The sequence below is a fragment of the Coregonus clupeaformis genome, chromosome 13 (genome assembly GCF_020615455.1).
Source record: "Coregonus clupeaformis isolate EN_2021a chromosome 13, ASM2061545v1, whole genome shotgun sequence".
In the NCBI taxonomy this organism is placed as follows: domain Eukaryota; kingdom Metazoa; phylum Chordata; class Actinopteri; order Salmoniformes; family Salmonidae; genus Coregonus; species Coregonus clupeaformis.
The window spans coordinates 55,503,332-55,530,546 of NC_059204.1; the positions used below are offsets into that span (position 1 = coordinate 55,503,332).

The 27,215-nt window shown below is 41.1% G+C and overlaps 1 protein-coding gene across 1 annotated transcript in view; it reads right to left on the reverse strand.

The window, feature by feature from the left end:
* LOC121580290 (zona pellucida-like domain-containing protein 1) overlaps nucleotides 1–26,990 on the reverse strand; it is a 92,787-nt gene extending 65,797 nt beyond the window's left edge. The window contains exons 1-6 of the mRNA XM_041895350.1: nucleotides 26,895–26,990; nucleotides 26,138–26,251; nucleotides 25,207–25,427; nucleotides 24,287–24,468; nucleotides 23,789–23,861; nucleotides 21,569–21,666 (exon numbers count right to left, since the gene is read on the reverse strand). Coding sequence (XP_041751284.1) covers nucleotides 21,569–21,666; nucleotides 23,789–23,861; nucleotides 24,287–24,468; nucleotides 25,207–25,427; nucleotides 26,138–26,243 — 680 coding nt within the window. The 5' untranslated portion in view covers nucleotides 26,244–26,251; nucleotides 26,895–26,990. The remainder of the gene's footprint in view (nucleotides 1–21,568; nucleotides 21,667–23,788; nucleotides 23,862–24,286; nucleotides 24,469–25,206; nucleotides 25,428–26,137; nucleotides 26,252–26,894) is intronic.
* Nucleotides 26,991–27,215: the final 225 nt, after the last annotated feature.

The window sequence follows — 27,215 nt, forward strand, 5'->3', positions numbered from 1 at the left end:
TGGGGCTGTTTTTCTGCAAAGGGACCAGGACGACTGATCTGTGTAAAGGAAATAATGAATGGGGCCATGTATCGTGAGATTTTGAGTGAAAACCTCCTTCCATCAGCAAGGGCATTGAAGATGAAATGTGGCTGGGTCTTTCAGCATGACAATGATCCCAAACACACCGCCCGGGCAACGAAGGAGTGGCTTCGTAAGAAGCATTTCAAGGTCCTGGAGTGGCCTAGCCATTCTCCAGTTCTCAACCCCATAGAACATCTTTGGAGGGAGTTGAAAGTCTGTGTTGCCCAGTGACAGCCCCAAAACATCACTGCTCTAGAGGAGATCTGCATGGAGGAATGGGCCAAAATACCAGCAACAGTGTGTGAAAACCTTGTGAAGACTTACAGAAAACGTTTGACCTGTGTCATTGCCAACAAAGGGTATATAACAAAGTATTGAGAAACTTTTGTTATTGACCAAATACTTATTTTCCACCATAATTTGCAAATAAATTCATTAAAAATCCTACAATGTGATTTTCTGGAATTTTTTTTCTCATTTTGTCTGTCATAGTTGACGTGTACCTATGATGAAAATTACAGGCCTCTCTCATCTTTTTAAGTGGGAGAACTTGCACAATTGGTGGCTGACTAAATACTTTTTTTCCCCACTTTACATTTCAGTCATTTAGCAGACACTCTTATCCAGAGCGACTTACAGGAGCAATTAGGGTTCAGTGCCTTGCTCAAGGGCACATCGACAGATTTTTCAACTAGTCGGCTCGGGGATTAGAACCAGCTACCTTTCGGTTACTGGCACTACGCTCTTAACCACTAAGCTACTTGCTGCACTTTTGGATCTATTTTACCTTATGATCGCTGGAGACATGTGGAGCCAGTCATATGGCAGCAATCTGAAGCATACAGTGCCTTCAGAAAGTATTCATACCCCTTGACTTCTTCCACATTTTGTTGTGTTACAGACTGAATTTAAAATGGATTAAATTGATATTTTTTGTCACCGGCCTAAACACAATACCCCATAATGTCAAAGTGGAAATATGTTTTTTGAAATGTTTACAAATTAATTACAAATGAAAAGCTGAAATGTCTTGAGTCAATAAGTATTTAACCCCTTTGTTATGGCAAGCCTAAACAAGTTCAGGTGTAAAAATGTGCTTAACAAGTCACATAATAAGTTGCATGGACTCACTCTGTGTGCAATAATAGTGTTTAACATGATTTTTGAGTGACTACCACATTGCTGTACCCCACACATACAATTATCTGTATGGTCCCTCAGTCGAGCTGTCACACCCTGATCTGTTTCACCTGTCTTGTACTTGTCTCCACCTCCCACCAGGTGTCTCCCATTTTTCCCCATTATCTCTTGTATCTTTATACCTGCGTTTTTGGTTTGTCTGTTGCCAGTTCGTCTTGTCTTGTCAGGTCGTACCAGTGTGTTTTTCAGTTTTTTCCTGTTCTCAAGTTTTTGTTTCTAGTCTTCCCGGTTCTACCTTTCTGCCTGTCCTGACCCTGAGCCTGCCTGCCTGCCGTCCTGTACCTGCCTGACTCTAACCTGGATCTACCAACATGTGCCCTCGACCTGCCCTTTGCCTGCCCCTTGTGTCAAAATAAATATCTGAGATTCAAACTACCCGCCTCCTGTGTCTGCATCTGGGACTTATCCTGAGTTGGGATACGAGCAGTGAATTTCAAACACAGATTCAACTACAAAGACCATGGAGATTTTCCAATGCCTCACAAAGAAGGGCACATGTTGGTAGATGGGTAAAAAAAATTAAAGCAGACATTGAATATCACTTTAAGCATGGTGAAATTATGAATGACACTTTGGATGGTGTATACACCCAGCCACCACAAAGATACAGGTGTCCTTCCTAACACAGTTGCCGGAGAGGAAGGAAATCGCTAAGGGATTTCACCATGAGGCCAATGGTGACTTTAAAACAGTTACAGAGTTTAATGGCTGTGATAGGAGAAAACTGAGGATGGATCAACAACATTGTAGTTACTCCACAATACTAAGAAGGAAGCCTGTACATAATGAAAATATTTCCAAAAATGCATCCTGTTTGCAACAAGGCACTGAAGTAATACAGCAAAACATTTAGCAAAGCAATTAACTTTTTGTCCTGAATACAAAGTGTTATGTTTGGGGCAAATCAAATACAACACATTACTTAATACCACTCTCCATATTATCAAGCATATTGGTGGCTGCATCATGTTATGTATATGCTTGTAATTGTTAAGGACTGGGGACTTTTTCAGGATAATAAAGAAACGGAATGGAGCTAAGAACAGGCAAAATCCTAGAGGAAAACCAGACACTGGGAGATTAATTCACCTTTCAGCAGGACAATAACCTTAAACACAAGGCCAAATCTACGCTGGAGTTGCTTACCGAATTAAAGCATTGACTTAAATCTACAAACAAATCTATGGCAAGACCTGAAAATTGTTGTCTAGCAATGATCGACAACCAATTTTACAGAGCTTGAAGAATTTTGAAAAGAATAATGGACAAATGTTGCACAATTAGGTGTCGAAAGCTCTTAGAGACTTTCCCAGAAAGATCACAGCTGTAATCGCTGCCAAAGGTGCTTCTACAAAGTATTGATTCAGGGGTGTGAATACTTATATAAATGAGATATTTCTGTATTGTTTTCACTTTGTCATTATGGGGTATTGTGTGTAGATGGGTGAGAATTTAATTTTTCAAGCAGTTTTAAATTCAGGCTGTAACACAACAAAATGTGGAATAAGTCAAGGGGTAGTTTCTGAAGGCACTGTATCAACACATCACGTGTCCACATTGAAGTTGATGAAATGCTGGCCTGATAACTTGGGATGACATTTGGAGACCCAAGTTATAGGCTTCGGTAGCCATGCGCAAATGACAGTATACCGACAAACCTACAGAGTTGATTTATGATTTCTAGAATATATAAATTATACTGAACAAAAATATAAACGTAACATGCAGCAATTTCAAAGATTTTACTGAGTTACAGTTCATATAAGGAATTCAGTCAATTGAAATGAATAAATCAAGAAATGCCCTAATCTATGGATTTCACATGACTGGGCAGGGGTGCAGCCATAGTTGGGCCTTGGAGGCCAGGCCCACCCACTGGGGAGCCAGGCCCAGCCAATCAGAATTAGTTTTTCCCCACCAAAGGGCATTATTACAGACATAAATATTCCTCAGCACCCACCCCCATCCCCCCTCAGGTGATCCCTCAGGTGAAGAAGCCGGATGTGGAGGTACTGGGCTGGCGTGGTTACACGTGGTCTGCGGTTGTGAGGCCGGTTGGACGAACTGCCAAATTCTCTAAAACAACGTTGGAGGCAGCTTATGGTAGAGAAATGAACATTCAATTATCTGGCAACAGCTCTAGTGGACATTCCTGCAGTCAGTATGCCAATTGCATGCTCCCTCAAAACTTGACACATCTGTGGCATTGTGTTGTGTGACAAAACTGCACATTTTAAAGTGGCTTTTTATTGTCCCGAGCACAAGGTGCACCTGTGTAATGATCATGCTCTTTTATCAGGTTCTTGATATGCCACACCTGTCAGGTGGATGGATTATCTTGGCAAGGGAGAAATGCTCACTAACAGGGACGTAAACAAATTTGTGCACATCATTTGAGAGAAATAAGCTTTTTATGCATACGGAACATATCAGGGAATTTTTATTTAAGCTCATGAAACATGGGACCAACACTTTACATTTTGCGTTGATATTTTTGTTCAGTGTGTATACCCACATTTTGCACTGTATTTTTACAAAAATGTATTGTGTTAAATATTAGCCACTATCGGTGGCCACAGTCAGTTGTACCCACATACATTTGTAACTGTCACTGACTTCAGTGTGTTTCCTTACATTTTGCATTATTCCATTGCATCTCTAGTTTACCTTTATTTCCTCTGTCATGTTCATGTGGTTGTTCCTGAGGAGCTCAATAGTGGATCATAGGTTGTGCAATAATTTGGGACATGTAGCCCATTTGAATCATTATGGACCATACCTAGCAGTTTAAACCTGGAGCCTGGTACACGGTTCACAGCGACTGGTCCGTTGTCAACACAGTTCCATGATTAGTCAGGATTATTAGGGCAGTTTTATAGGACTACTGTTCAACCCCTATTATACACTTTTCTCACCTTCCAATATTTTATGGATTGAATAATTGAATATAGCAACTTTCAGGATGAATCAAACCACTGTATTTTTGATTCACCAACATACACTACATGACCAACAGTATGTGGACACCTGCTTGTCGAACATCAAATTCCAAAATCATGGGTATTACTATGGAGTTGGTCCCCCCTTTGAGGTGATAACAGCCTCCCACTCTTCTGGGAAGGCTTTCCACTAGATGTTGGAACATTGCTGCGGGACTTCCTTCCATTCAGCCACAAGAGCATTAGTGAGGTCGGCACTGATGTCGGGCGATTAGGCCTGGCTTGCAGTCGGCGTTCCAATTCATCTCAAAGGTGTTCGATGAGCTTGAGGTCAGGGCTCTGTGCAGGCCAGTCAAGTTCTTCCACACCAATCTCGACAAACCATTTCTGTATGGACCTCACTTCGGACCTCACAGTGTTTCAGCATTGTCATGCTGAAACAGAAAAGAACATTCTCCAAACTGTTGCCACAAATTTGGAAGCACAGAATCATGTAGAATGTCATTGTATGCTGTAGCGTTAAGATTTCCCTTCACTGGAACTAAGGGGCCTAGTCCGAACCATGAAAAACAGCCCCAGACCATTACAATTGGCACTATGCATTGGGGCAGGTAGCGTTCTCCTGGCATCCGCAAAAATCCAGCTTTGTCCATCGGACTGCCAGATGGTGAAGCGTGATTCATCATGCTTAGCATTACGCATGGTGATCTTAGGCTTGTGTACGGCTGCTTGGCCATGGAAACCCATTTCATGAAACTCTCGATGAACAGTTCTTGTGCTGACGTTGCTTCCAGAGGCAGTTTGGAACTTGGTAGTGAGTGTTGCAGCCGAGGACAGACGATTTTTACACGCTACGCGCTTCAGCACCTGGCGGTCCAATTCTGTGAGCTTGTGTGGCCTACCACTTCGCGGCTGAGCCGTTGTTGCTCCTAGACGTTTACAATACACATTAACAGCACTTACAGTTGACTGGGACAGCTCTAGCAGGGCAGAAATTTGACGAACTGAATTGTTGGAAAGGTGGCATCCTATGACGGTGTCACACTGAGCTCTTCAGTAAGGCCATTCTACTGCCAATGTTTGTCTATGGAGATTGCATGGCTGTGTGCTCGATTGTATACACCTGTCAGCAACGGGTGTGGCTGAAATAGACAAATCCACTAATTTGAAGGGGTGTCCACATACTTTTGTACATATATTGTATTTAGTGCGTAAAAGCTCCCTAAAGCTTTATATATTTATTTTATATAAATGCTTTCCTAACCCTAAATAATATACAAGTATTTTAAAATCTACCAATTGGTGCTGAACAGAAGACAAATGTGTGTGTATTTACATGGCTTTCTTTTATTGATCTCTAATATTCGGATTGTTGTTTTTGACTAAATGTAGCCAATGTAAATTAGATTATAAATACTCCACTTGTGTTTGTACGGATTCCGCAAGACGATTAGCTTGGACTGCTATTTCTTGTCCCAAAATCGAGCTTAACAGAGCAGCTAACATTAGCTAGCTCTATCTAAGCTGCTAGCGCAGCTGCTAGACATCAAGCTAACGAAAATAGCTGCTTGGATTTTCCAATTTGGGACTGCCTCTTCTCATGGAGGCCTCCCCATTCAAAAGAAAAGACGAGCGCTTCCTGTGTTGTGTTTACTATGCTCTTTTCCGGGACACTGTGAACCGACCAGATTTCCAATGCAACAACTGCCTACTTGCGGAGGACCGAGCTCTCTACCCTAAGCAAGCAAATCTCAGTGTTGCACAATTTGCTGGGGAGACCACAGCCACCTACCTTCTCCACACCTCAGGCTGGACATCATTCTCATATGGTGAGAGTATAAATGCCCTGTCACCACTCTATGACTGACTGGCCAGTGTTTCACAGGGACCTCTCACCGGGGAAGTCTCCTCCGCCTGTGAAAAATGTGACAGGACTGACACTTCCAGAGGAGCAATTAGGTTTAAGTGCCTTGCTCAAGGGCACATTGGCAGATTTTTCACCTAGTCAGCTTGGTTATTTGAACCAACAACCTTTCAGTTACTGGGTCAACGCTCTTAACCGCTAGGCTACCTGCTGCCCCTAATGGAAGGCCGCAGTCAATGGTGAACGTGGCTTCTTTGACTTTGGGAAGCCCAATCCAGACATTCAACAGCTTCTCCCCCCTGGCCTTGGAGGTTGCCGCGCCATCGTCTTCTACCCTGTTTCCAACCCAGGGGTATCCTACCTCGGGTTCAGATCTTCCGAGCTCCCCCCCTCATCGGACCACGAGGGTTCAGACTCCGGCCTCTTTGTCAGCCACAATGGATTCTACGGCTGGCTCGGTTCCATTATCCCCACCTCCCATCGGTCCTCGAGGTGTCTCCTAAACTACTCAAGGTGAAAAATTCATCCGGACCTCCTCGGCCATTTCACCAGCTGTCATCATTGGCAGCTCTATGGGGAGAAACATCTCTGTTCCCGGGGTAAAAACCCTGTGCTATCCTGGAGCACAAGTACAGGACATAGTCCATGTGGAGTCAAACGTCATTAGGAGGGCTAGCTCAGAACTGCTGAAACTGGATTTTAAAAGAACTGAATCTAGCTCTGAAAGACCAGAGATTCAGCAGGCTACTGGCATTGCACAAAAGACTACTGTAGCTCCGTTGGCATAACTTTTATAGATAACTTTGACAGCTTTTGGAAACAGAAGATGCTCTACAGGAATGACTAGTCCATCCAAATCATCTTGGTGCCTGGTCCCTGTCCGCGCATTTCAAGGCCGCGTTGAGACAATGACTTATCAGTGACCCAAGCTCAGATAATCCCTCCCATTGTGTCGCTGAGTTGTCATAGTGCTGCTGCAAATTTACGTCCCAGTGGTGTTGACAAGAAAAAGCTTCAAACTGTAACCAGTGCCTGCAACCTGGTACAGGTTATCAGTCAACCCACCAGGGTAGTCACAAACAACACAGGAATGAAATCCTCAACATGTATTGATCACATCTTTACTAATGCTACAGAAATTTGCTTTAAAGCAGTATCCAAATCCACAGGATGTAGTGATCACAATATAATAGCCATATCCAGGAAAACCAAAGTTCCAAATGCTGGGCCTAATATAGCGTATAAGAGGTCATACAATACGTTTTGTAGTGATTCTTATATTGATGATTTAAAGAATATGTGACCGACCGGCTCGATTCGGTTTTATGTAGCAACATTTGAAATTGTGTTTTTTACATTGGATAAAAGTAGAGACTCAGAGCTAGAAAATAGTATATCATACACTACAGTTAAGGAACAATGGGAAAGTAATTCTGCTTTGAAAGTTGATAAACTTGTAACCTCACTTTTGAGAAAATGGCCATTGAATGTTTTGGTAAACCTACTGGAGAGCTATTCTTTGTCTACACCCATTCTGCATCGTTCACACCCTCTTAAGCCTTAGCCCCGCCCATTTCTTTAAGGATTCACATGTGAGGCCATGTACTAAACAACCAAAGATTTCAAGACTAAAGGCTGGTTTATACCACGGGTGTATTCGTAAATTAAATCTGGAGTGCCAGAGTGCGCCCTGGGCGTTCGTAAACTCAGAGCGTTGTCAGATTGTCCGTTCGTAAATTCAGAGCGTTTCGCTCTCTGAGTGTTCAGAGCACACACTAGACGCTCTGGCCGAGGAGTAGGGTTGATACGAGCATTCTAACCTAACAACAGAAGTCAAGCTCCCAAGCTAACTGGCTAACGTTGGCTAGCCTGCTAGCTACTTCCAGACACATGAGAGAACAGCTCACTCTGACCATTTTTCTCACCCTAGCAGAGCTGGTTAGTCTGTTTTTATGTTATTCAGAGCTTTGATGACTGTAACTGTGCTGCTGGCAAGATTTTAATTACGCTTTTTTGTCGACATTTACTGACACCGGCACATTCGTCAGTTATTCTGCGTTCTGGCACACTCAGACGAGAGTACTCTGAAATTGGAGTAGATAGCCAGAGTGAATTTACCAGCTACGTCTATCGACAGTTGTCGCGGTGATATTGGAGTGCCAAGTCTAGGTCCAAAAGGCTTCTTAACAGGACTATTTAACACTTAACACCCCATATTTTACGCTGCTGTTTATTATCTATGCATAGTCACTTTAACACTACCTACATGTACAGTGCCAGTCAAAAGTCTGGACACACCTACTCATTCAAGGGTTATTCTTTATTTTTTTACTATTTTATAAATTGTAGGATAATAGTGAAGACATCAGAACTATGAAATAACACATATGGAATCATGTAGTAACCAAAAAAGTGTTAAACACTCTGGCATTCTCTCAACCATCTTCACCTGGAATGCAAATTAACTTTTAACAAGGCACACCTGTTAATTGAAATGCATTCCAGGTGACTACCTCATAAAGCAGGTTGAGAGAATGCCAAGAGTGTGCAAAGCTGTCATCAAGGCAAAGGGTGGCTATTTGAAGAATTAAGAAAATGACTGTAAAAATATTTAAATCCCCTCGGATTGATGAGGAATTGAACAATTGAATGTTTGAGAGGGATGAGGCAAAAGGTATTTCAAATAAGTCTGGCAGCACAACCGATTGGCAAACATACTGCAATTGAGAAATCATGTGACTAAACTAAATAAAAAATAAAACATTCTATACCATGAAACATGAATAAATGTTATAAAGAAAAAAAAAAGAAAAAAATTCGGCTCCAAATTCGGCTCCATCCTTCATTGAATCAGTCATTCCGCTTCCCAAGAATAGTAAAGCCCCCATTACTGGCCAAAATAGCTGACCAATCAACCAGTTATCAACCCTTAGTAAACTTTTTGAAAAAATTGTGTTTGACCAGATACCATGCTATTTTACAGTAAACAAATTGACAACAGACTTTCAGCACGCTTGTAGGGAAGGAATTCAACAAGCACAGCACTTACACAAATGACTGATGACTGGCTGAGAGAAGTTGATAATAAAAAGATTGTGGGGGCTGATTTGTTAGATTTCAGTGCAGCTTTTGACATTATCGATCATAGTCTGCTGCTGAAAAAACAAATGTGTTATGGCTTTACATCCACTGCTATATCATGGATTGAGAGTTATCTGTCTAAAAGAACACAGAGGGTGCTTTTTAATGGAAGCCTCTCCAACATAATCCAGGTAGTCACGCATTCCCCAGGGCAGCTGTCTAGGCCCCTTACTTTTCTCAATCTTTACTAATGACCTGCCACTGGCACTGAGTAAAGCCAGTGTGTCTATGTATGCTGATGACTCAACATTATACACGTAAGCTACCACAGCAAGTGAAATCATTACAACACTTAACAAAGAGCTCATTCACTAAACCCTAAACCTCAACTAAATATTGTAATGAGTAATTTGGAAATTGAGCAAGTTGAGGAGACTAAGTGGCTTGGTGTAACCCTGGATTGTAAACTGTCATGGTCAAAACATATTGATGCAATGGTAGCTAAGATGGGGAGAGGTCTGTAATAAAGCGCTGCTCTGCTTTCTTGACATTGCTATCAAGAAAACAAGTCCTACTGGCTCTAGCTTTGTCACACCTGGAGTACTGTCCAGTCATACGGTCAAGTGCCACTAAAAGGGACCTAGGCAAATTACAGTTGGCCCAGAACAGAGCCGCACGGCTGGCCCTTAAATGTACACAGAGAGATAACATCAATGACATGCATGTCAATCTCTCCTGGCTCAAAGTAGAAGACTGATTGACTGCATCACTACTTGTCTTTGTGAGAAAATGTTGAAAGCACCGAGCTGTCTGTTCAAACGACTAGCACACAGCTCAGACATCCATGCCTTTATTTATCTTAGTATTAACTTGTATTTATTCAGGGTAACCCAATTGAGACCAGGGTCTCATTCCCAATGGTGCTCCTGAGTACAAACATTTTCTCACAAACAGGAAGAAAAATGTACATTACAAACTAGATGGTAACTTTACAAGTAAAGTTGTGGGGCTTGCTAAAGCTCTTTAAAAGTATTACTATTTAAAGCAAAGCAGTTACATATGTAACTCGTTTCACTACCTCACAGGAGAGGCATTTGAACGTAAACATACATTTTTTTATCAAAATACGTTTTTGGGCAGAAATGCCTTCTGGAACATGTGAACCTTAAATTACGAGTTGATTTAGCCACGGAAAAAGACAGGAACCTTCCGGCTAGCCATGATTGGCTGAGATTATGGATGGGCTGGACATGCCGAGAGTAAGGCCATTCTACTGCCTATGTTTGTCTATGGAGACTGCATGGACGGCAGGTAGCCTAGCGGTAGAGCGTTGGGCCAGTAACTGAAAGGTTGCTGGTTTGAATACCAGAGCCAAAAAGGTGAAGAAATCAGTCAAAGAGCAAGGCACTTAACCCTAATTTCTCTGTAAAAAGCGTCTGCTAAATGACAAAAAAGTATGCATGATTTTATACACCTGTCAGAAAAGTGTGTGGCCGAACACACTAATTTGAAGGGGTGTCCAGATACCTTTGTATATATAGTGTATATCGGATGGGATGTATAGACAATATGGATAAGGTATGTGGTTTATCTGAAGAATAGTATATGAAGAAGAATAGTAATAATATACAGTACCAGTCAAAAGTTTGGACACACCTACACATTCCAGGGTTTTTCTTTATTTTTACTATTTTCTACATTGACCTGGCCTCCACAATCCCATGGACTTCACGAAACAGCAGAGGGTGCATCCCCCTATCCACATCGACGGGACCGCAGTGGAGAAGGTGGAAAGCTTCAAGTTCCTTGGCGTACACATCACCGACAAACTGAAATGGTCCACCCACGCAGTCAGTGTGGTGAAGAAGGCACAACAGAGCCTCTTCAACCTCAGGAGGCTGAAGAAATTAGGCTTGGCACCTAAAACACTCACAAACTTTTACAGATGCACAATTCAGAGCATCCTGTCGGGCTGTATCACCGCCTGGTACGGCAACTTCACCGCCCGCAACCGCAGGGCACTCCAGAGGGTGGTGCGGTCTGCCGAACGCATTACCGGGGACAAACTACCCGACCTCCAAGACACATACAGCACCCGATGTCACAGGAAGGCCAAAAAGATCATTAAGGACAACAACCACCCGAGCCACTGCATGTTTACCCCGCTATTATCCAGAAGGCGAGGTCAGTACAGGTGCATCAAAGCTGGGACCAAGAGAATGAAAAACAGCTTCTATCTCAAGGCCATCAGACTGTTAAATAGCCATCACTAGCACATTAGAGGCTGCTGCTGCCTATTGAAATCACTGGCCACGTTAAGAAATGGAACACTAGTCACTTTAATAATGTTTACATATCTTGCACTACTCATCTCATATGTATATACTGCATTCTATTCTATAATATTTAACTGTATCTTACTCCATGCCACTCTGTCATTGCTTGTCCATATATGTATATTTTTCTTAAATTCCATTCCTTACTGGTTTTGTGTGGATTGGGTATATGTTGGGAAATTGTTAGATATTACTTGTTAGATATTACTGCGCTGTCGGAGCTAGAAGCATAAGCATTTCGCTACACCAGCTATAACATCTGCTAAACACGTGTATGTGACAAATAACATTTGATTTGATTTGATTGTAGAATAATAGTGAAGACATCAAAACTGTGAAATAACACATATGGAATCATGTAGTAACCAAAAAAATGTTAAATAAATCAAAAGATTTAGATTTTAGATTCTACAAAGTAGCCACCCTTTACCAGCTTTATGAGGTAGTCACCTGGAATGCATTTTAATTAACAGGTGTTCCTTGTTAAAAGTTAATTTGTGGAATTTCTTTCCTTCTTAATGTGTTTGAGCCAATCAGTTGTGTTGTAACAAGGTAGGTTGGCATACAGAAGATAGCCCTATTTGGTAAAAGACCAAGTCCATATTATAGCAAGAACAGCTCAAATAAGCAAGGAGAAACGACAGTCCATCATTACTTGAAGAAATGAAGGTCAGTCAATACGGGAAATTTCAAGAGGTTTGAAAGTGCAGTCGCAAAAACCGTCAAGCGCTATGATGAAACTGGCTCTTATGAGGACCACCACATGAATAGAAGACCCAGAGTTACCTCTACTGCAGAGGATAAGTTCATTAGAGTTACAGTGAGGGAAAAAAGTATTTGATCCCCTGCTGATTTTGTACGTTTGCCCACTGACAAAGAAAGGATCAGTCTATCATTTTAATGGTAGATTTATTTGAACAGTGAGAGACAGAATAACAACAAAAAAATGCAGAAAAACGCATGACAAAAATGTTAGAAATTGATTTGCATTTTAATGAGGGAAATAAGTATTTGAACCCCTCTCAATCAGAAAGATTTCTGGCTCCCAGGTGTCTTTTATACAGGTAACGAGCTGAGATTAGGAGCACACGCTTAAAGGGAGTGCTCCTAATCTCAGCTTGTTACCTGTATAAAAGACACCTGTCCACAGAAGCAATCAATCAATCAGATTCCAAACTCTCCACCATGGCCAAGACCAAAGAGCTCTCCAAGGATGTCAGGGACAAGATTGTAGACCTACACGAGGCTGGAATGGGCTACAAGACAGTCGCCAAGCAGCTTGGTGAGAAGGTGACAACAGTTGGTGCGATTATTCGCAAATGGAAGAAACACAAAATAACTGTCAATCTCCCTCGGCCTAGGGCTCCATGCAAGATCTCACCTCGTAGAGTTGCAATGATCATGAGAGCGGTGAGGAATCAGCCCAGAACTACACGGAAGGATCTTGTCAATGATCTCAAGGCAGCTGGGACCATAGTCACCAAGAAAACAATTGGTAACACACTACGCCATGAAGGACTGAAATCCTGCATCGCCCGCAAGGTCCCCCTGCTCAAGAAAGCACATATACAGGCCCGTCTGAAGTTTGACAATGAACATCTGAATGATTCAGAGGAGAACTGGGTGAAAGTGTTGTGGTCAGATGAGACCAAAATCGAGCTCTTTGGCATCAACTCAACTCGCCGTGTTCGGAGGAGGAGGAATGCTGCCTATGACCCCAAGAACACCATTCCCACCATCAAACATGGAGGTGGAAACATTATGCTTTGGGGGTGTTTTTCTGCTAAGGGGACAGGACAACTTCACTGCATCAAAGTGACAATGGACGGGGCCATGTACCGTCAAATCTTGGGTGAGAACCTCCTTCCCTCAGCCAGGGCATTGAAAATGGGTTGTGGATGGGTATTCCAGCATGACAATGACCCAAAACACACGGCCAAGGCAACAAAGGAGTGGCTCAAGAAGAAGCACATTAAGGTCCTGGAGTGGCCTAGCCAGTCTCCAGACCTTAATCCCATAGAAAATATGTGGAGGGAGCTGAAGGTTCGAGTTGCCAAACGTCAGCCTCAAAACCTTAATGACTTGGAGAAGATCTGCAAAGAGGAGTGGGACAAAATCCCTCCTGAGATGTGTGCAAACCTGGTGGCCAACTACAAGAAACGTCTGACCTCTGTGATTGCCAACAAGGGTTTTGCCACCAAGTACTAAGTCATGTTTTGCAGAGAGGTCAAATACTTATTTCCCTCATTAAAATGCAAATCAATTGATAACATTTTTGACATGCGTTTTTCTGCATTTTTTTGTTGTTATTCTGTCTCTCACTGTTAAAATGAACCTACCATTAAAATTATAGACTGATCATGTCTTTGTCAGTGGGCAAACGTACAAAATCAGCAGGGGATCAAATACATTTTTCCCTCACTGTAACTGCACCTCAGATTGCAGCCCAAATAAATGCTTCACAGAGTTCAAGTAACAGACACATCTCAACATCAACTCTTCAGAGGAGACAGCGTGAATCAGGCCTTCATGGTCGAATTGCTGCATAGAAACCACTACTAAAGGACACCAATTAGAAGAAGAGACTTGCTTGTGCCAAGAAACATGAGCAATGGACATTAGACTGGTGGAAATCTGTCCTTTGGTCTAATGAGTCCAAATTTGAGATTTTTTTGTTCCAACTGCAGTGTCTTTGTGAGACACAGAGTAGGTGAACGGAATTGTATTTACAATTCAAGGCACACTTAACCAGCATGCCTACCACAGCATTCTAAAGCGATACACCATCCGATCTCGTTTGCGCTTAGTGGGACTATCATTTGTTTTTCAACAGGACAATGAACCAACACACCTCCAGGCTGTGTAAGGACTATTTGACCAAGAAGGAGAGTGTTGGAATGCTGCATCAGATGACCTGGCCTCCACAATCCCCTGACCTCAAACTAATTGAGATGGTTTGGGATGAGTTTGACCGCAGAGTGAAGGAAAAGCAGCCAACAAGTGCTCAGCATATGTGGGAACTCCATCAAGACTGTTGGAAAAGCATTCCAGGTGAAGCTGGTTGAGAGAATGCCAAGAGTGTGCAAAGCTGTCATCAAGGCAAAGGCCGGCTACTTTAAAGAATATAAAATATAAACTATTTAATTTGTTTAACACTTTTTTGGTTACTACATGATTCCATATGTGTTATTTTATGTAGAAAATAGTAAAAATAAAGAAAAACCCTGGAATGAGTATGTGTGTCCAAACAATTGGACTGGTACTGTATGTATGGTATATGTCAAATAATATTCACTGTAATATACAGTGGCTTGCGAAAGTATTCACCCCCTTTGGCATTTTTCCTATTTTGTTGCCTTACAACCTGGATTTAAAATTGATTTTTTGGGGGTTTGTATCATTTGATTTACACAACATGCCTACCACTTTGAAGATGCAAAATATTTTTTCTTGTGAAACAAACAATAAATTAAAAATTAAAAATACTCAATACTTTGTAGAACCACCTTTTGCAGCAATTACAGCTGCAAGTCTCTTGGGGTGTGTCGCTATAAGCTTGGCACATCTAGCCACTGGGATTCTTGCCCATTCTTCAAGGTAAAACTGCTCCAGCTCCTTCAAGTTGGATGGGTTCCGCTGGTGTACAGCAATCTTTAAGTCAAACCACAGATTCTCAATTGGATTGAGTTCTGGGCTATGACTAGGCCATTCCAAGACATTTAAATGTTTCCACTTAAACCACTCAAGTGTTGCTTCAGCAGTATGCTTAGGGTCATTGTCCTGCTGGAAGGTGAACCACCGTCCCAGTCTCAAATCTCTGGAAGACCGAAACAGGTTTCCCTCAAGAATTTCCCTGTATTTAGCGCCATCCATCATTCCTTCAATTCTGACCAGTTTCCCAGTCCCTGCCGATGAAAAACATCCCCACCGCATGATCCTGCCACCACCATGCTTCAGTGTGGGGATGGTGTAATCGGGGTGATGAGAGGTGTTGGGTTTGTACCAGACATAACGTTTTCCTTGATGGCCAGAAAGCTCAATTTTAGTCTCATCTGACCAGAGTACCTTCTTCCATATGTTTGGGAGTCTCCCACATGCCTTTTGGCGAACACCAAACGTGTCTGCTTATTCTTTTCTTTAAGCAATGGCTTTTTTCTGGCCACTCTTCCGTAAAGCCCAGCTCTGTGGAGTGTACCGCTTAAAGTGGTCCTGTGGACAGATACTCCAATCTCCGTTGTGGAGCTTTGCAGCTGCTTCAGGGTTATCTTTAGTCTCTTTGTTGCCTCTCTGATTAATGTCCTCCTTGCCTGGTCCATGAGTTTTGGTGGGCAGCCCTCTCTTGGCAGGTTTTTTGTGGTACCATATTCTTTCAATTTTTTTATAATGGATTTAATGGTGCTCCGTGGGATGTTCAAAGTTTCGGATATTTTTTTATAACCCAACCCTGATCTGTACTTCTCCACAACTTTGTCCCTGACCTGTTTGGAGAGCTCCTTGGTCTTCATGGTGCCGCTTTCTTGGTGGTGCCCCTTGCTTAGTGGTGTTGCAGACTCTGGGGCCTTTCAGAACAGGTGTATATATACTGAGATCATGTGACAGATCATGTGACACTTAGATTGCACACAGGTGGACTTTATTTAACTAATTATGTGACTTCTGAAGGTAATTGGTTGCACCAGATCGTATTTAGGGGTTTCATAGCAAAGGGGGTGAATACATATACACACACCACTTTTCCGTTATTTATTTTTCATTTTTTTCATTTCACTTCACCAATTTATACTATTTTGTGTATGTCAATTACATGAAATCCAAATAACAATCAATTTAAATTACAGGTTGTAATGCAACAAAATAGGAAAAACACCAAGGGGAGTGAATACTTTTACAAGGCACTGTATAGAGAGAACGGTTCACAATATTAGGGATCAATGAAAGAAAGCCATGTAAATACATGCATATTTTGTCTCCTTTTCAGCACTAATTGGTAGATTGAAAGATACTTTGATCTTGTATATTATTTAGGTATAGGAAAGTATTTATGAATATAAAAAAACAGGTTTGGAGAGCCTTTACACACAGAATATATTGGTGAATCAAAAATACAGTGGTTTGATTCATTCTGAAAGTTGCCATATTCAATTGTTTGATCCATGAAATATTGGAAGGTGAGAAAAGTGTACAATAGGGGCTGAACAGTAGTCCTATAAATATACCCTAATAATCCTCACTAATCATGGAACTGTAATGACAACAGTTCAACTGTCCAGTTGCCAGGCTCCAGGTTTAAACTGCTACGTATGGTTTGCATTCCATAATGATTACATGTTCCAAATTATTGCACAACTTGTAATTTGTTAGCCTAATATGATTCACTATTGCTAGCGGTCCTCAGAAACAACCACACGAACGTGAGTAAAGAAAGGTAAACTAATGATGTAATGGAATGATGCAAAATGTAAGGAAACTAACAATAAAGTGACAGTAATAAATGTATGCTGGTATAACTAACGGTGGCTACCGATAGTGGCTAATATTGAACACAATACAAATGGTAAAAAATACAGTGGAAAGTCGGGGTATATAATGAAAATACTCTAGAAATCATTAATCAACATGGTGGGTTACATTTGCGCATGTCTACAGAAGCCTATAACTTGGGTCTCCACATTTCATATCTGCAAGTTATAAGGCCAGCATTTCATAAACTTTGTCTCTAGCGATCATAAGGTAGATAGATAGATCTAAATAGATCTAAAACATTTGTCATTTATATGTACAATCCCCTTTTCCAAACAGCTTACTCATTTACCTAGCTCTTGTCAATAGCTCTTATCAATTTGTAAATTACAGTGCATGGAGAATGGTGTTATTTATTTCGGAAAAAATAAAGAGGTTCCATTTAGACCTTATTCATTGTTTCATTGTGTGTGAAGGTGGTGGAATTATGAAGGAATTAAGTCAAGGTCAGAATACGGCGAATCTGTAGACACACCTTCACCACACCTTAATTTCTTTAGGAGTGCTATTCTCTTGCTTAAGTTCAAGGTCAGAATACTTGCAGAGAGAAAAGTACATAAAAACTGAATTACGCTCCATTTACACACGCTTAACTTTTGGTTGGAATTCCCCCCCATCTGAGGAAGTGGAAACTCAAAACCCATAAGCTAGATCGATAAATATATACTGAGTATACCAAAAATTAGGAAGACCTTCCTAATATTGAGTTGCATTCCCCTCTTTTGCCCTCAGAACACCCTCAATTCGTCAGGGCATGGACTCTACAAGGGATGCTGGCCTAGGGCTGTTATGAGTCATGAAGGCAATCAAATTCCACGTGACTGTTTAGTCACGGTTATTAGGCTTCTCCAAGCTCTGATGCTGCTGATGGTCATTAGTAGCCTACCAAACTTTCCAACTGCCTGGTACTCAGCACGCTATTGTCCCTCTAATCACTCTGACATCAATGCAAATGTAATCAAAAATCGAATCAAACACTTCATGAGAGCCCATGAGCTCATGTTGCGCAACATTTCTATAGGCTAAGCAATTGCATGAGAAAACAGAGTGATGACTTCTATTAAAAAGAGAAGGATCCCATCAGCAATCTAAAGGCTAGGCCTACTATATTTATTTCTGAACTTTCCTAATATTAAGCATATTGCTTCTCTTTAAAACAGGAATAAAGCCTACCTGGCTGGCATAAAAAAAGCGTCCTCCATTCGCAATTTAAGTGCATAGAAGACATGTATTTTTTCCCCTGCCCCTGTTTCGAGACAGATGCATGATAATGGTCCATTCTAAATTAAAACAGATTTAACACATATATTATTTAGTATATGTAAAGACAAGATTAAATCAAGAATAGTGATGGTTACAATATTAGCCTATCACTTGTGAATTATACAGTGCATTCGGAAAGTATTCAGACCCCTTGACTTTTTCCACATTTTGTAACGTTACAGCCTTATTATAAAATTGATTAAATGTAATATTTTCTCTCATCAATCTACACACAATACCACATAATGACAAAGCAAAAACAGGTAAAATAATTTTTTATAATAACAAAAATAATAAACGGAAATATTACATTTACATAAGTATTCAGACCCTTTACTTTACTTTGCATTTTAATGAGGGAAATAAGTATTTGACCCCTCTGCAAAACATGACTTAGTACTTGGTAGCAAAACCCTTGTTGGCATTCACAGAGGTCAGACGTTTCTTGTAGTTGGCCACCAGGTTTGCACACATCTCAGGAGGGATTTTGTCCCACTCCTCTTTGCATATCTTCTCCAAGTCATTAAGGTTTTGAGGCTGACGTTTGGCAACTCGAACCTTCAGCTCCCTCCACATATTTTCAATGGGATTAAGGTCTGGAGACTGGCTAGGCCACTCCAGGACCTTAATGTGCTTCTTCTTGAGCCACTCCTTTGTTGGCTTGGCCGTGTGTTTTGGGTCATTGTCATGCTGGAATACCCATCCACAACCCATTTTCAATGCCCTGGCTGAGGGAAGGAGGTTCTCACCCAAGGTTTGATGGTACATGGCCCCGTCCATCGTCCCTTTGATGCGGTAAAGTTGTCCTGTACCCTTAGCAGAAAAACACCCCCAAAGCATAATGTTTCCACCTCCATGTTTGATGGTGGGGATGGTGTTCTTGGGGTCATAGGCAGCATTCCTCCTTCTCCAAACACGGCGAGTTGAGTTGATGCCAAAGAGCTCAATTTTGGTCTCATCTGACCACAACACTTTCACCCAGTTCTCCTCTGAATCATTCAGATGTTCATTGGCAAACTTCAGACGGGCCTGTATATGTGCTTTCTTGAGCAGGGGGACCTTGCGGGCGCTGAAGGATTTCAGTCCTTCACGGCGTAGTGTGTTACCAATTGTTTTCTTGGTGACTATGGTCCCAGCTGCCATGAGATCATTGACAAGATCCTCCCGTGTAGTTCTGGGCTGATTCCTCACCGTTCTCATGATCATTGCAACTCCACGAGGTGAGATCTTGCATGGAGCCCCAGGCCGAGGGAGATTGACAGTAATTTTGTGTTTCTTCCATTTGCGAATAATCGCACCAACTGTTGTCACCTTCTCACCAAGCTGCTTGTCGATGGTCTTGTAGCCCATTCCAGCCTTGTGTAGGTCTACAATCTTGTCCCTGACGTCCTTGGAGAGCTCTTTGGTCTTGGCCATGGTGGAGAGTTTGGAATCTGATTGATTGATTGCTTCTGTGGACAGGTGTCTTTTATACAGGTAACAAACTGAGATTAGGAACACTCCCTTTAAGAGTGTGCTCCTAATCTCAGCTCGTTACCTGTATAAAAGATACCTGGGAGCCAGAAATCTTTCTGATTGAGAGGGGGTCAAATATTTATTTCCCTCATAAAATGCAAATCAGTTTATAACATTTTTGACATGGGTTTTTCTGGATTTTTTTGTTGTTATTCTGTCTCTCACTGTTCAAATAACCCTACCATTAAAATGATAGACTGATAATTTCTTTGTCAGTGGGCAAACGTACAAAATCAGCAGGGGATCAAGTACTTTTTTCCCTCACTGATTGAAGTGGATTGAACAAGTGACATCAATAAGGGATCATAGCTTTCACCTGAATTCACCTGGTCAGTCTATGTCATGGCAAGAGCAGGTGTCCTTAATGTTTTGTATACTCAGTGTAAGTTCCTACTAGTAAGCTGTGTAATTGATAAGTCTAACAGTACATTTTATGTCTTGAAAAACTTTGCAGCTTACTACCCACTGATGTCACCTTTATATAGACCTGCCACCACGAATGGCAGATGGGGCGCTAGTAGATATATATTTATATAAAAGTTATTCAGTTGTAGAGCTGCTTAGGGAAATAAAAGTGGCATCTGTTAAAGAATAGGAGAGCCGTACACTCTAGGAGCTCAGATGCAATAATTTTCTAACCAACGTTTCGACAGCCAAGCTGTTTTCGTTCCCACAGCCAAGCTGTCTTCATCACCCTGATGAAGACAGCTTGGCTGTCAAAACTTTGGTTATTAGATTATTGCATCTGAGCTCCTAGAGCTCCTTTTCTTTTTCAAGTGCTCTACTCCACTAGCCAGCACCTCGCCTAAACAGGTGTGCATTTCTTTCGCCTTCACAGAATATCTGACCTACTGCAGACCTGTATGTAGGGCAGTGGGATAAGTGGGTTCCTGCTGAGTAATATTATAGTATTCTTTAACTCCAAAAGTAAGACAATAGTTCACTCACTAAGGTGGAACATACAGTTCAGGGCCAGTATTTATAAAGTATCTCAGAGTAAGAGTGCTGATCTAGGATCAGTTTTAACTTTTGGATCATAAAAAACCTGATCCTAGATCAGCACTCCTTCTCCGAGACGCTTTATGAATACCGTATTTTCCACACTGTAAGGCGCACCGGAGTATAAGCTGCAGCAGCTAAATTGAATGATATTGAATGATGTGTACATATTTAAGCCGCACTGGACTATAAGCCGCATATGTTTTAATGTTTAATTACCATATGTAAAGGTTCGTGCACAGAGGGGATTTTCGGGAAAGAGACAAACTGTCTCGCTCTCGTAATGTCTGTCTGTCTTGCTCTCGTTCTGTCTCTCGTTCTGTCTCTCGTACCACTCTCGGTTCCACTTTTACTTTTGTGCGCTACCTGTCTCACTCTTTTCCGGCCTCCAGCTTTTCCTGCTGGAGCCCGCCGCCTAAAGGTGGGGGGCGCGGACCGGTCATAGAGCCCATAGAGTTAAAGTTGGTGGACTGTAACCTGTAAAATCCATAGATTTAGGAGGTCTTCTAGTGGCCGTTAGCTGTAAAAATCCATAGATTAGCCGCACCGTTATATAAGCAGCAGGGTCGAAAAATGGGAAAAAAGGCGCGGCTTATAATCTGAAAATTACGGTACATAAGTTTGGACTGCGGTAAAATGTTTGCCGTTGCCGTGGTTGTCACTGTCCTACCAATCAAATGTTAAAGTCCCTAATGTACATTCCATAATTGCCCAAAGTTCAAGAAGGGTCTGCAGACATGTGTTATATGGCTCTTGGAAGTTCTTGATTAAATTAAATGATTGGTTACCTCCTGTCCAAGTTGGTAGCTTTGACTGCTGCAAACACACGTGTCTTCAGTGTGAGCCCCGCCATAGGGATTGACAGCTGCTGAACGTATGACGAGTCCTTTACAGAGACACACAAAGAAATCAACAAGTCACAATTGTTTTAGTCCCTCATATTAACATGTAGATGAGGACAGGATTCATGAATTGCACTGGATTTGTAATCTGTTCAAAAATACCCTTTTTTAATTCTTATTATTCATTTAAAAAATAAATGTAGGGTAAATTGGCACAAATCTCCTCCATTACTGGAATAAAAAATAGTTCTGTATGCACAGTTATTTAACCTGTAAATGTATAATAGCCACAGTATCCCTGTATTTCCTATCCGCTGTCAAATTCCCAGTCATGACAATTCCTCATGAAAACTACTCAATACTTCCGTTGTCTGGATGTGATAGAACTTCTATTAGGATATGACAGAACTTTGAGTTGCATTTCAGAAGGAGATAAAATGAATGTAGTGTCTTTATGGTTAATATGTTTTTGTGGTACAGTGTTTATGGTTCACTTTCATTTTACCATTTTGCTCTACAGTGCCTTCAGAAAGTATTCATACCCATTGACTTTTTCCACATTTTGTTGTGTTACAGCCTAAATTTAAAATTGATTAAATTGAGATTGTTTGTCACTGGCCTACACACAATACCCTGTAATGTCAAAATGGAATTTTGTTTTTCGTATTTTTTAAATATATTAATTTAAAATGAAAAGCTGAAATGTCTTGAGTCAATAAGTATTCAATCCCTTTGTTATGGCAAGCCTAAATAAGTTCAGGACCAAATATTTGCTTAACAAGTCACATAATAAGATGCATGGACTCACTCTGTGTGCAATAATAGTTTTTAACATGATTTTTGAATGACTACCTCATCTCTGTACCCCACACATACAATTATCTGTAAGGTCAAGCAGTGAATTTCAAACACAGATTCAACCACAAAGACCAGGGAGGTTTTCCAATGCTTCGCAAAGAAGGGCACCTATTGGTAGATGGGTATAAATAATAAAAGCAGACATTGAATATCCCTTGGATGGTGAAGTAATTAATTACACTTTGGATGTGTATCAATACACCCAGTAACTACAAAGATACAGGTGTCCATCCTAACTCAGTTACCGGAGAGGAAGGAAACCGCTCAGGGATTTCACTATGAGGCCAATGGTGACTTTAAAACTGTTACAGTGTTTAATGACTGTGATAGGAGAAAACTGAGGATGGATCAACAACATTGTAGTTACTCCACAATACTAACCTAATTGACAGAGTGAAAAAAAGGAAGCCTGTACAGAATAAAAATATCCCTAAACATGCATCCTGTTTGCAACAAAGCACTAAAGTAATACTGCAAAAAATGTGGCAGATGAATTTACTTTTTGTCCTGAATAAAGTCTTATATTTGGCGCAAATTCAATTCAACACATTACTGAGTACCACTCTCCATACTTTCAAGCATAGAGGTGGCTGTATAATGTTATGGGTATGCTTGTCATCATTAAGGACAGGGGAGTTTTTCAAAATAAAAAATAAACGGAATGGAGCTAAGCACAGGCTAAATCCTAGAGGAAAACCTGGTTCGGTCTGCTTTCCACCAGACACTGGGATATGATTTGCTTACCAAGAAGCTCCTGTGTGGCCTAGTTACAGTTTTGACTTAAAACTGCTTGAAAATCTATGGCAAGACCTGAAAATGGTTGTCTAGCAATTATCAACAACCAATTTTACAGAGCTTGAAGAATTTTGAAAATAATAATGGACAAATTTTGCACAATCCAGGTGTGGAAAGCTCTTAGAGACTTATCCAGAAAGACTCACAGCTGTAATCGCTGCCAAAGGTTATTCTAACATGTATTGACTCAGGGGGTTGAAGGTATACAGTATCTAATCAAGATTTGTTTTGATGTATTTATTTGTTTATGTTAGAATTTTTCTTCCACTTTGACATTACAGAGTATTTTGTGTAGATCGTTGACAAAAAATTACAATTAGATCCATTTTAATCCCACTTTGTAACACAACAAAATGTGGAAACAGTCAAGGGGTGTGAATAGTTTCTGAAGGCACTGTATGTACGTTTTATTCCTGGTTGCAAACTTTGCATGTATAATATGGTTAGTAAATCTAGCAGTGAAAGTGCATCATAGAGAAAATGCAATTGTGTCATTTGTAAAAATGTACTTACATTGTAAAGCAGTAGACTTAAAGTACTGACAAAAGTACCATTGCTGTCCTTCACTGATATTGCAGCAGCTGACCTTGAATAAACATGGAAATTGAAGTTATGCTAAACATGATTTATTGAATGATTTATATCCAACATTATGAGTCACATATGCATATTGTTTATCTTGGTTTACTTTAAGATATCTTGATAAATGGACCATATGTCAATGTGATGCATGATTCTCTTTTAATATACAACTGAGATCCTATGACCTTCTCAAATCATGTGTTATCTTCATTGTGCTCTTCAGTTTACTGCCTCTCTATGTACAGTATATCTAAAATGCTAATCAATTAAGTCCATTGACAACCCAATTTTGACACACTCATATGATGTCACTACACTGACATTGAATTATCTGTATTATTAACTGTATTATCAATTCAGAGGCATTTTAGACATGTGAATGGATAACAATCATCATAGAAACTTGAGGGATTATTTCACAGCACTTACGAAGCCAGCTGTGTATTGTTCACCAGGTATTCCAGAGGGTAGCTACAGCTGAACTTGTAGAGCAGACCTGGCAGGTAGCTAATGATAGTCGGGGGATCTGGTGTATCGATGTACCCTGATATGTTCCCAATCTGCACCAGTGAGAGGTTCCCATAAGCATTAGGACCCTGAGCCGTGGAAACCTGCAACACAAAATCGAGTCAGGTGAATGCCTACCCAATCTCATCCCCACCATTATTGGAGTCAAGGTCCCATCAGTAGGGAGGGCCAGAGACGATAACATCAACCATACTATGAAGCTAATGCCCCCTCATCGTGCTAATCCCTAACTGTATTCCCTTTATCACAGCATCAGCGGCCCAGGAACCACCCTACAATCAAAACAACAAAATGGGGAAGAAAGCAACCTTAGTAAAGGCTCCACGCAAATCTCTCCCACTGTTTCTAGGAAAAAGCAATCACCTCTCCGGGGCTTCCATTCTCCCAACCCCAACCACCACTACAATTACTGAACCACTGTCCCATGGAAACTAAAATCTAGGTTGTCAACATCAAAACATAGACACTGTAGATGACTGTGTGTACATATTTAAGTTGATTCCTTTTATTAGTAGGACCTTTTATTCAGTTATGTATCTCCTTTTGTTATTGCTGCCTTTTCGAAGATTTGAAGGCTTGGGCGTGATGTAAGTGCTCTGTGGTTGGAGCCACGGTAAGAGGAGCCATGATCTGTCATGGACTCTTTAAGGGTTTTCCGGATACAGATGAACCTTAGTCCTGGACTTCAAGACATGCTCAATAAAGCATCTCAATTGAAAGTTATTTTTAGTCCAGGACTTCATCTGTTTCCAGGAAACTGGCCCATAGGTGTGATAGAAGGCATTATAAACAGGTGGTTGGAAGAAGCATGGGCCTCTTACCACCAGGGCATTGCCACATGTCTCCAGGGTGGCTAGGCTAATGCTGAAGAGGACCACGGTGGGGAAGGTGTTGTTATTGATGAAACCACGGCAGTGGGCATCTCCGTGGCGACCGTTGAGGGCCAGGTCAGTGTCGGTGTAGCCGGAGAAGAGAACAGGACAAAAGTTGATCTTGAGGGTGATTGTCTGCACCCCACAGTACACACTAATGTCCCGCTCCGCTGGGAGAGAGCAGAGAAAACAACACCAGTTATTATCACAGCACAAAATCATATTATGGCCTTATGTGCATTAATTTTTTTCAAAGAGGGATAACTAAACAAGGCTAAAGAACAAGACTAAAGAAGGCTCACACTGGCATTGAAAATTAAACCATGGATATTTAATTGATTTGAGCTATATTTGGAGATGTCTATATCGACAGCATCTTGATCGGCTTCATCACCGCCTCGTACGGCAACTGCACTGCCCGCAACCGCAAAGATCTACAGAGGGTGGTGCGGATGGCCCAATAGTTCACTCCCTGCCTTCCAAGACATCTACACCAGGCGATGAGGAAGGCCCGAAGGTCATCAAGGACTACAGTCACCCGGACCACGGACTGTTAACTCTGTTACCATCTGGCAAGCGGTATCGGAGCATCTGGTCTTGGACCATTGGCTCAGAGACAGCTTCTACCACCAGGTCATCAGACTGTTGAACAGCTAACAATACCATTTTATTTGATTGTAAGTGTAAATAAAGGTTCCACTGTTTTACCCAAGACCTTGGAATACATTAGAAATAGCAACTATTCACTATCCTAAATATGTTGCATGCATCAGTCCAATATGAGTTAAGTTAAAGTTATATGTTATATTCATAAAGTTTTATGAATAACCTGCATTGAAGTTGAATTTAAATTAATATAATGTATTATTTATTTTCTCACCAGGGAAGCGGCTGTGGAAGTTGGCATCACAGTTGTATCCATTGAATTGTGCTCCAACTGATAGTGCCTTACTTATAAGCAAAAGGATCAAACATATTTGTTCCATTTCAGCACCTGGAGGAAAACGATGTTTTTCATCAGTCTTTGCCATCTTCCATATCATACATATTTGGGTTTAAGAACTCCCTGATTCAGTTTAGTGGACATCATAGGAATAAAAATGTAACATGATTTTGTTAGTTATTTCAGAAATCACAGTGAGACAAACCTTAACTTCTATGAAGATTAAGGTGCAAAGAAATCCACCTTCAATCTAATTCAAAAAGGGTTTCTTTGTAAATCCTAGTTATTACCAACAGCGATAGTGTTCACACATAAAGACAATTATTTTGCTAGCTTTTTGGAGTCTGAACATTATCTATCTCAAATGCAGACTCATTAAGATATAATTATTTGTTAAAACCATGGACAAAACAGCTAAATGTTGATATAATCCACTGTCTTGGTTATCACCGTAACATTACTAAGCACAATGGGCTAAGTCTTTGTTTTCTCAATGTCTAAAAGCCTTTTATCAGATGATGATAATATACTTATGGTATCTTATGATGATCAGATAAGGGTTGTTGTTGTGGAGAAACATCAACTTTTCAAAAAGCTGGGCTCCCTTAGTCAATGCCTGTTGAGCTTCCTGGCTAGCAGTGGAGTTGAGTTGTTCGAGGTCGTCAAGGTAAAAAACTATCCTAGTGCTACTCACCCTGATCCGTGGAAGTCGGTGAATCAGCGGTTCTCCATATGCTCGGGACTGCTGCATGTGATAGAATGATCCGCACAGCATCCCTACACCACAACTAGAAACATAGCGTGGGTCGGGGGGGGAAAAGGGCCCGGCAACATAAGAGATTCATTATTTGAACACATCAACAAAAAAAGGGCTGTCCAGGAGAACATGGGAAAGTCCATCAAATCTGAATGTGTTATACAAATCCTTTCACAGACCCAGAAACATGAGCAGGTTTTGAAGTTTCCCACTCATATCCTTTCTGCTTGATCTGGCTCTGTCAGCGCACACAAACAG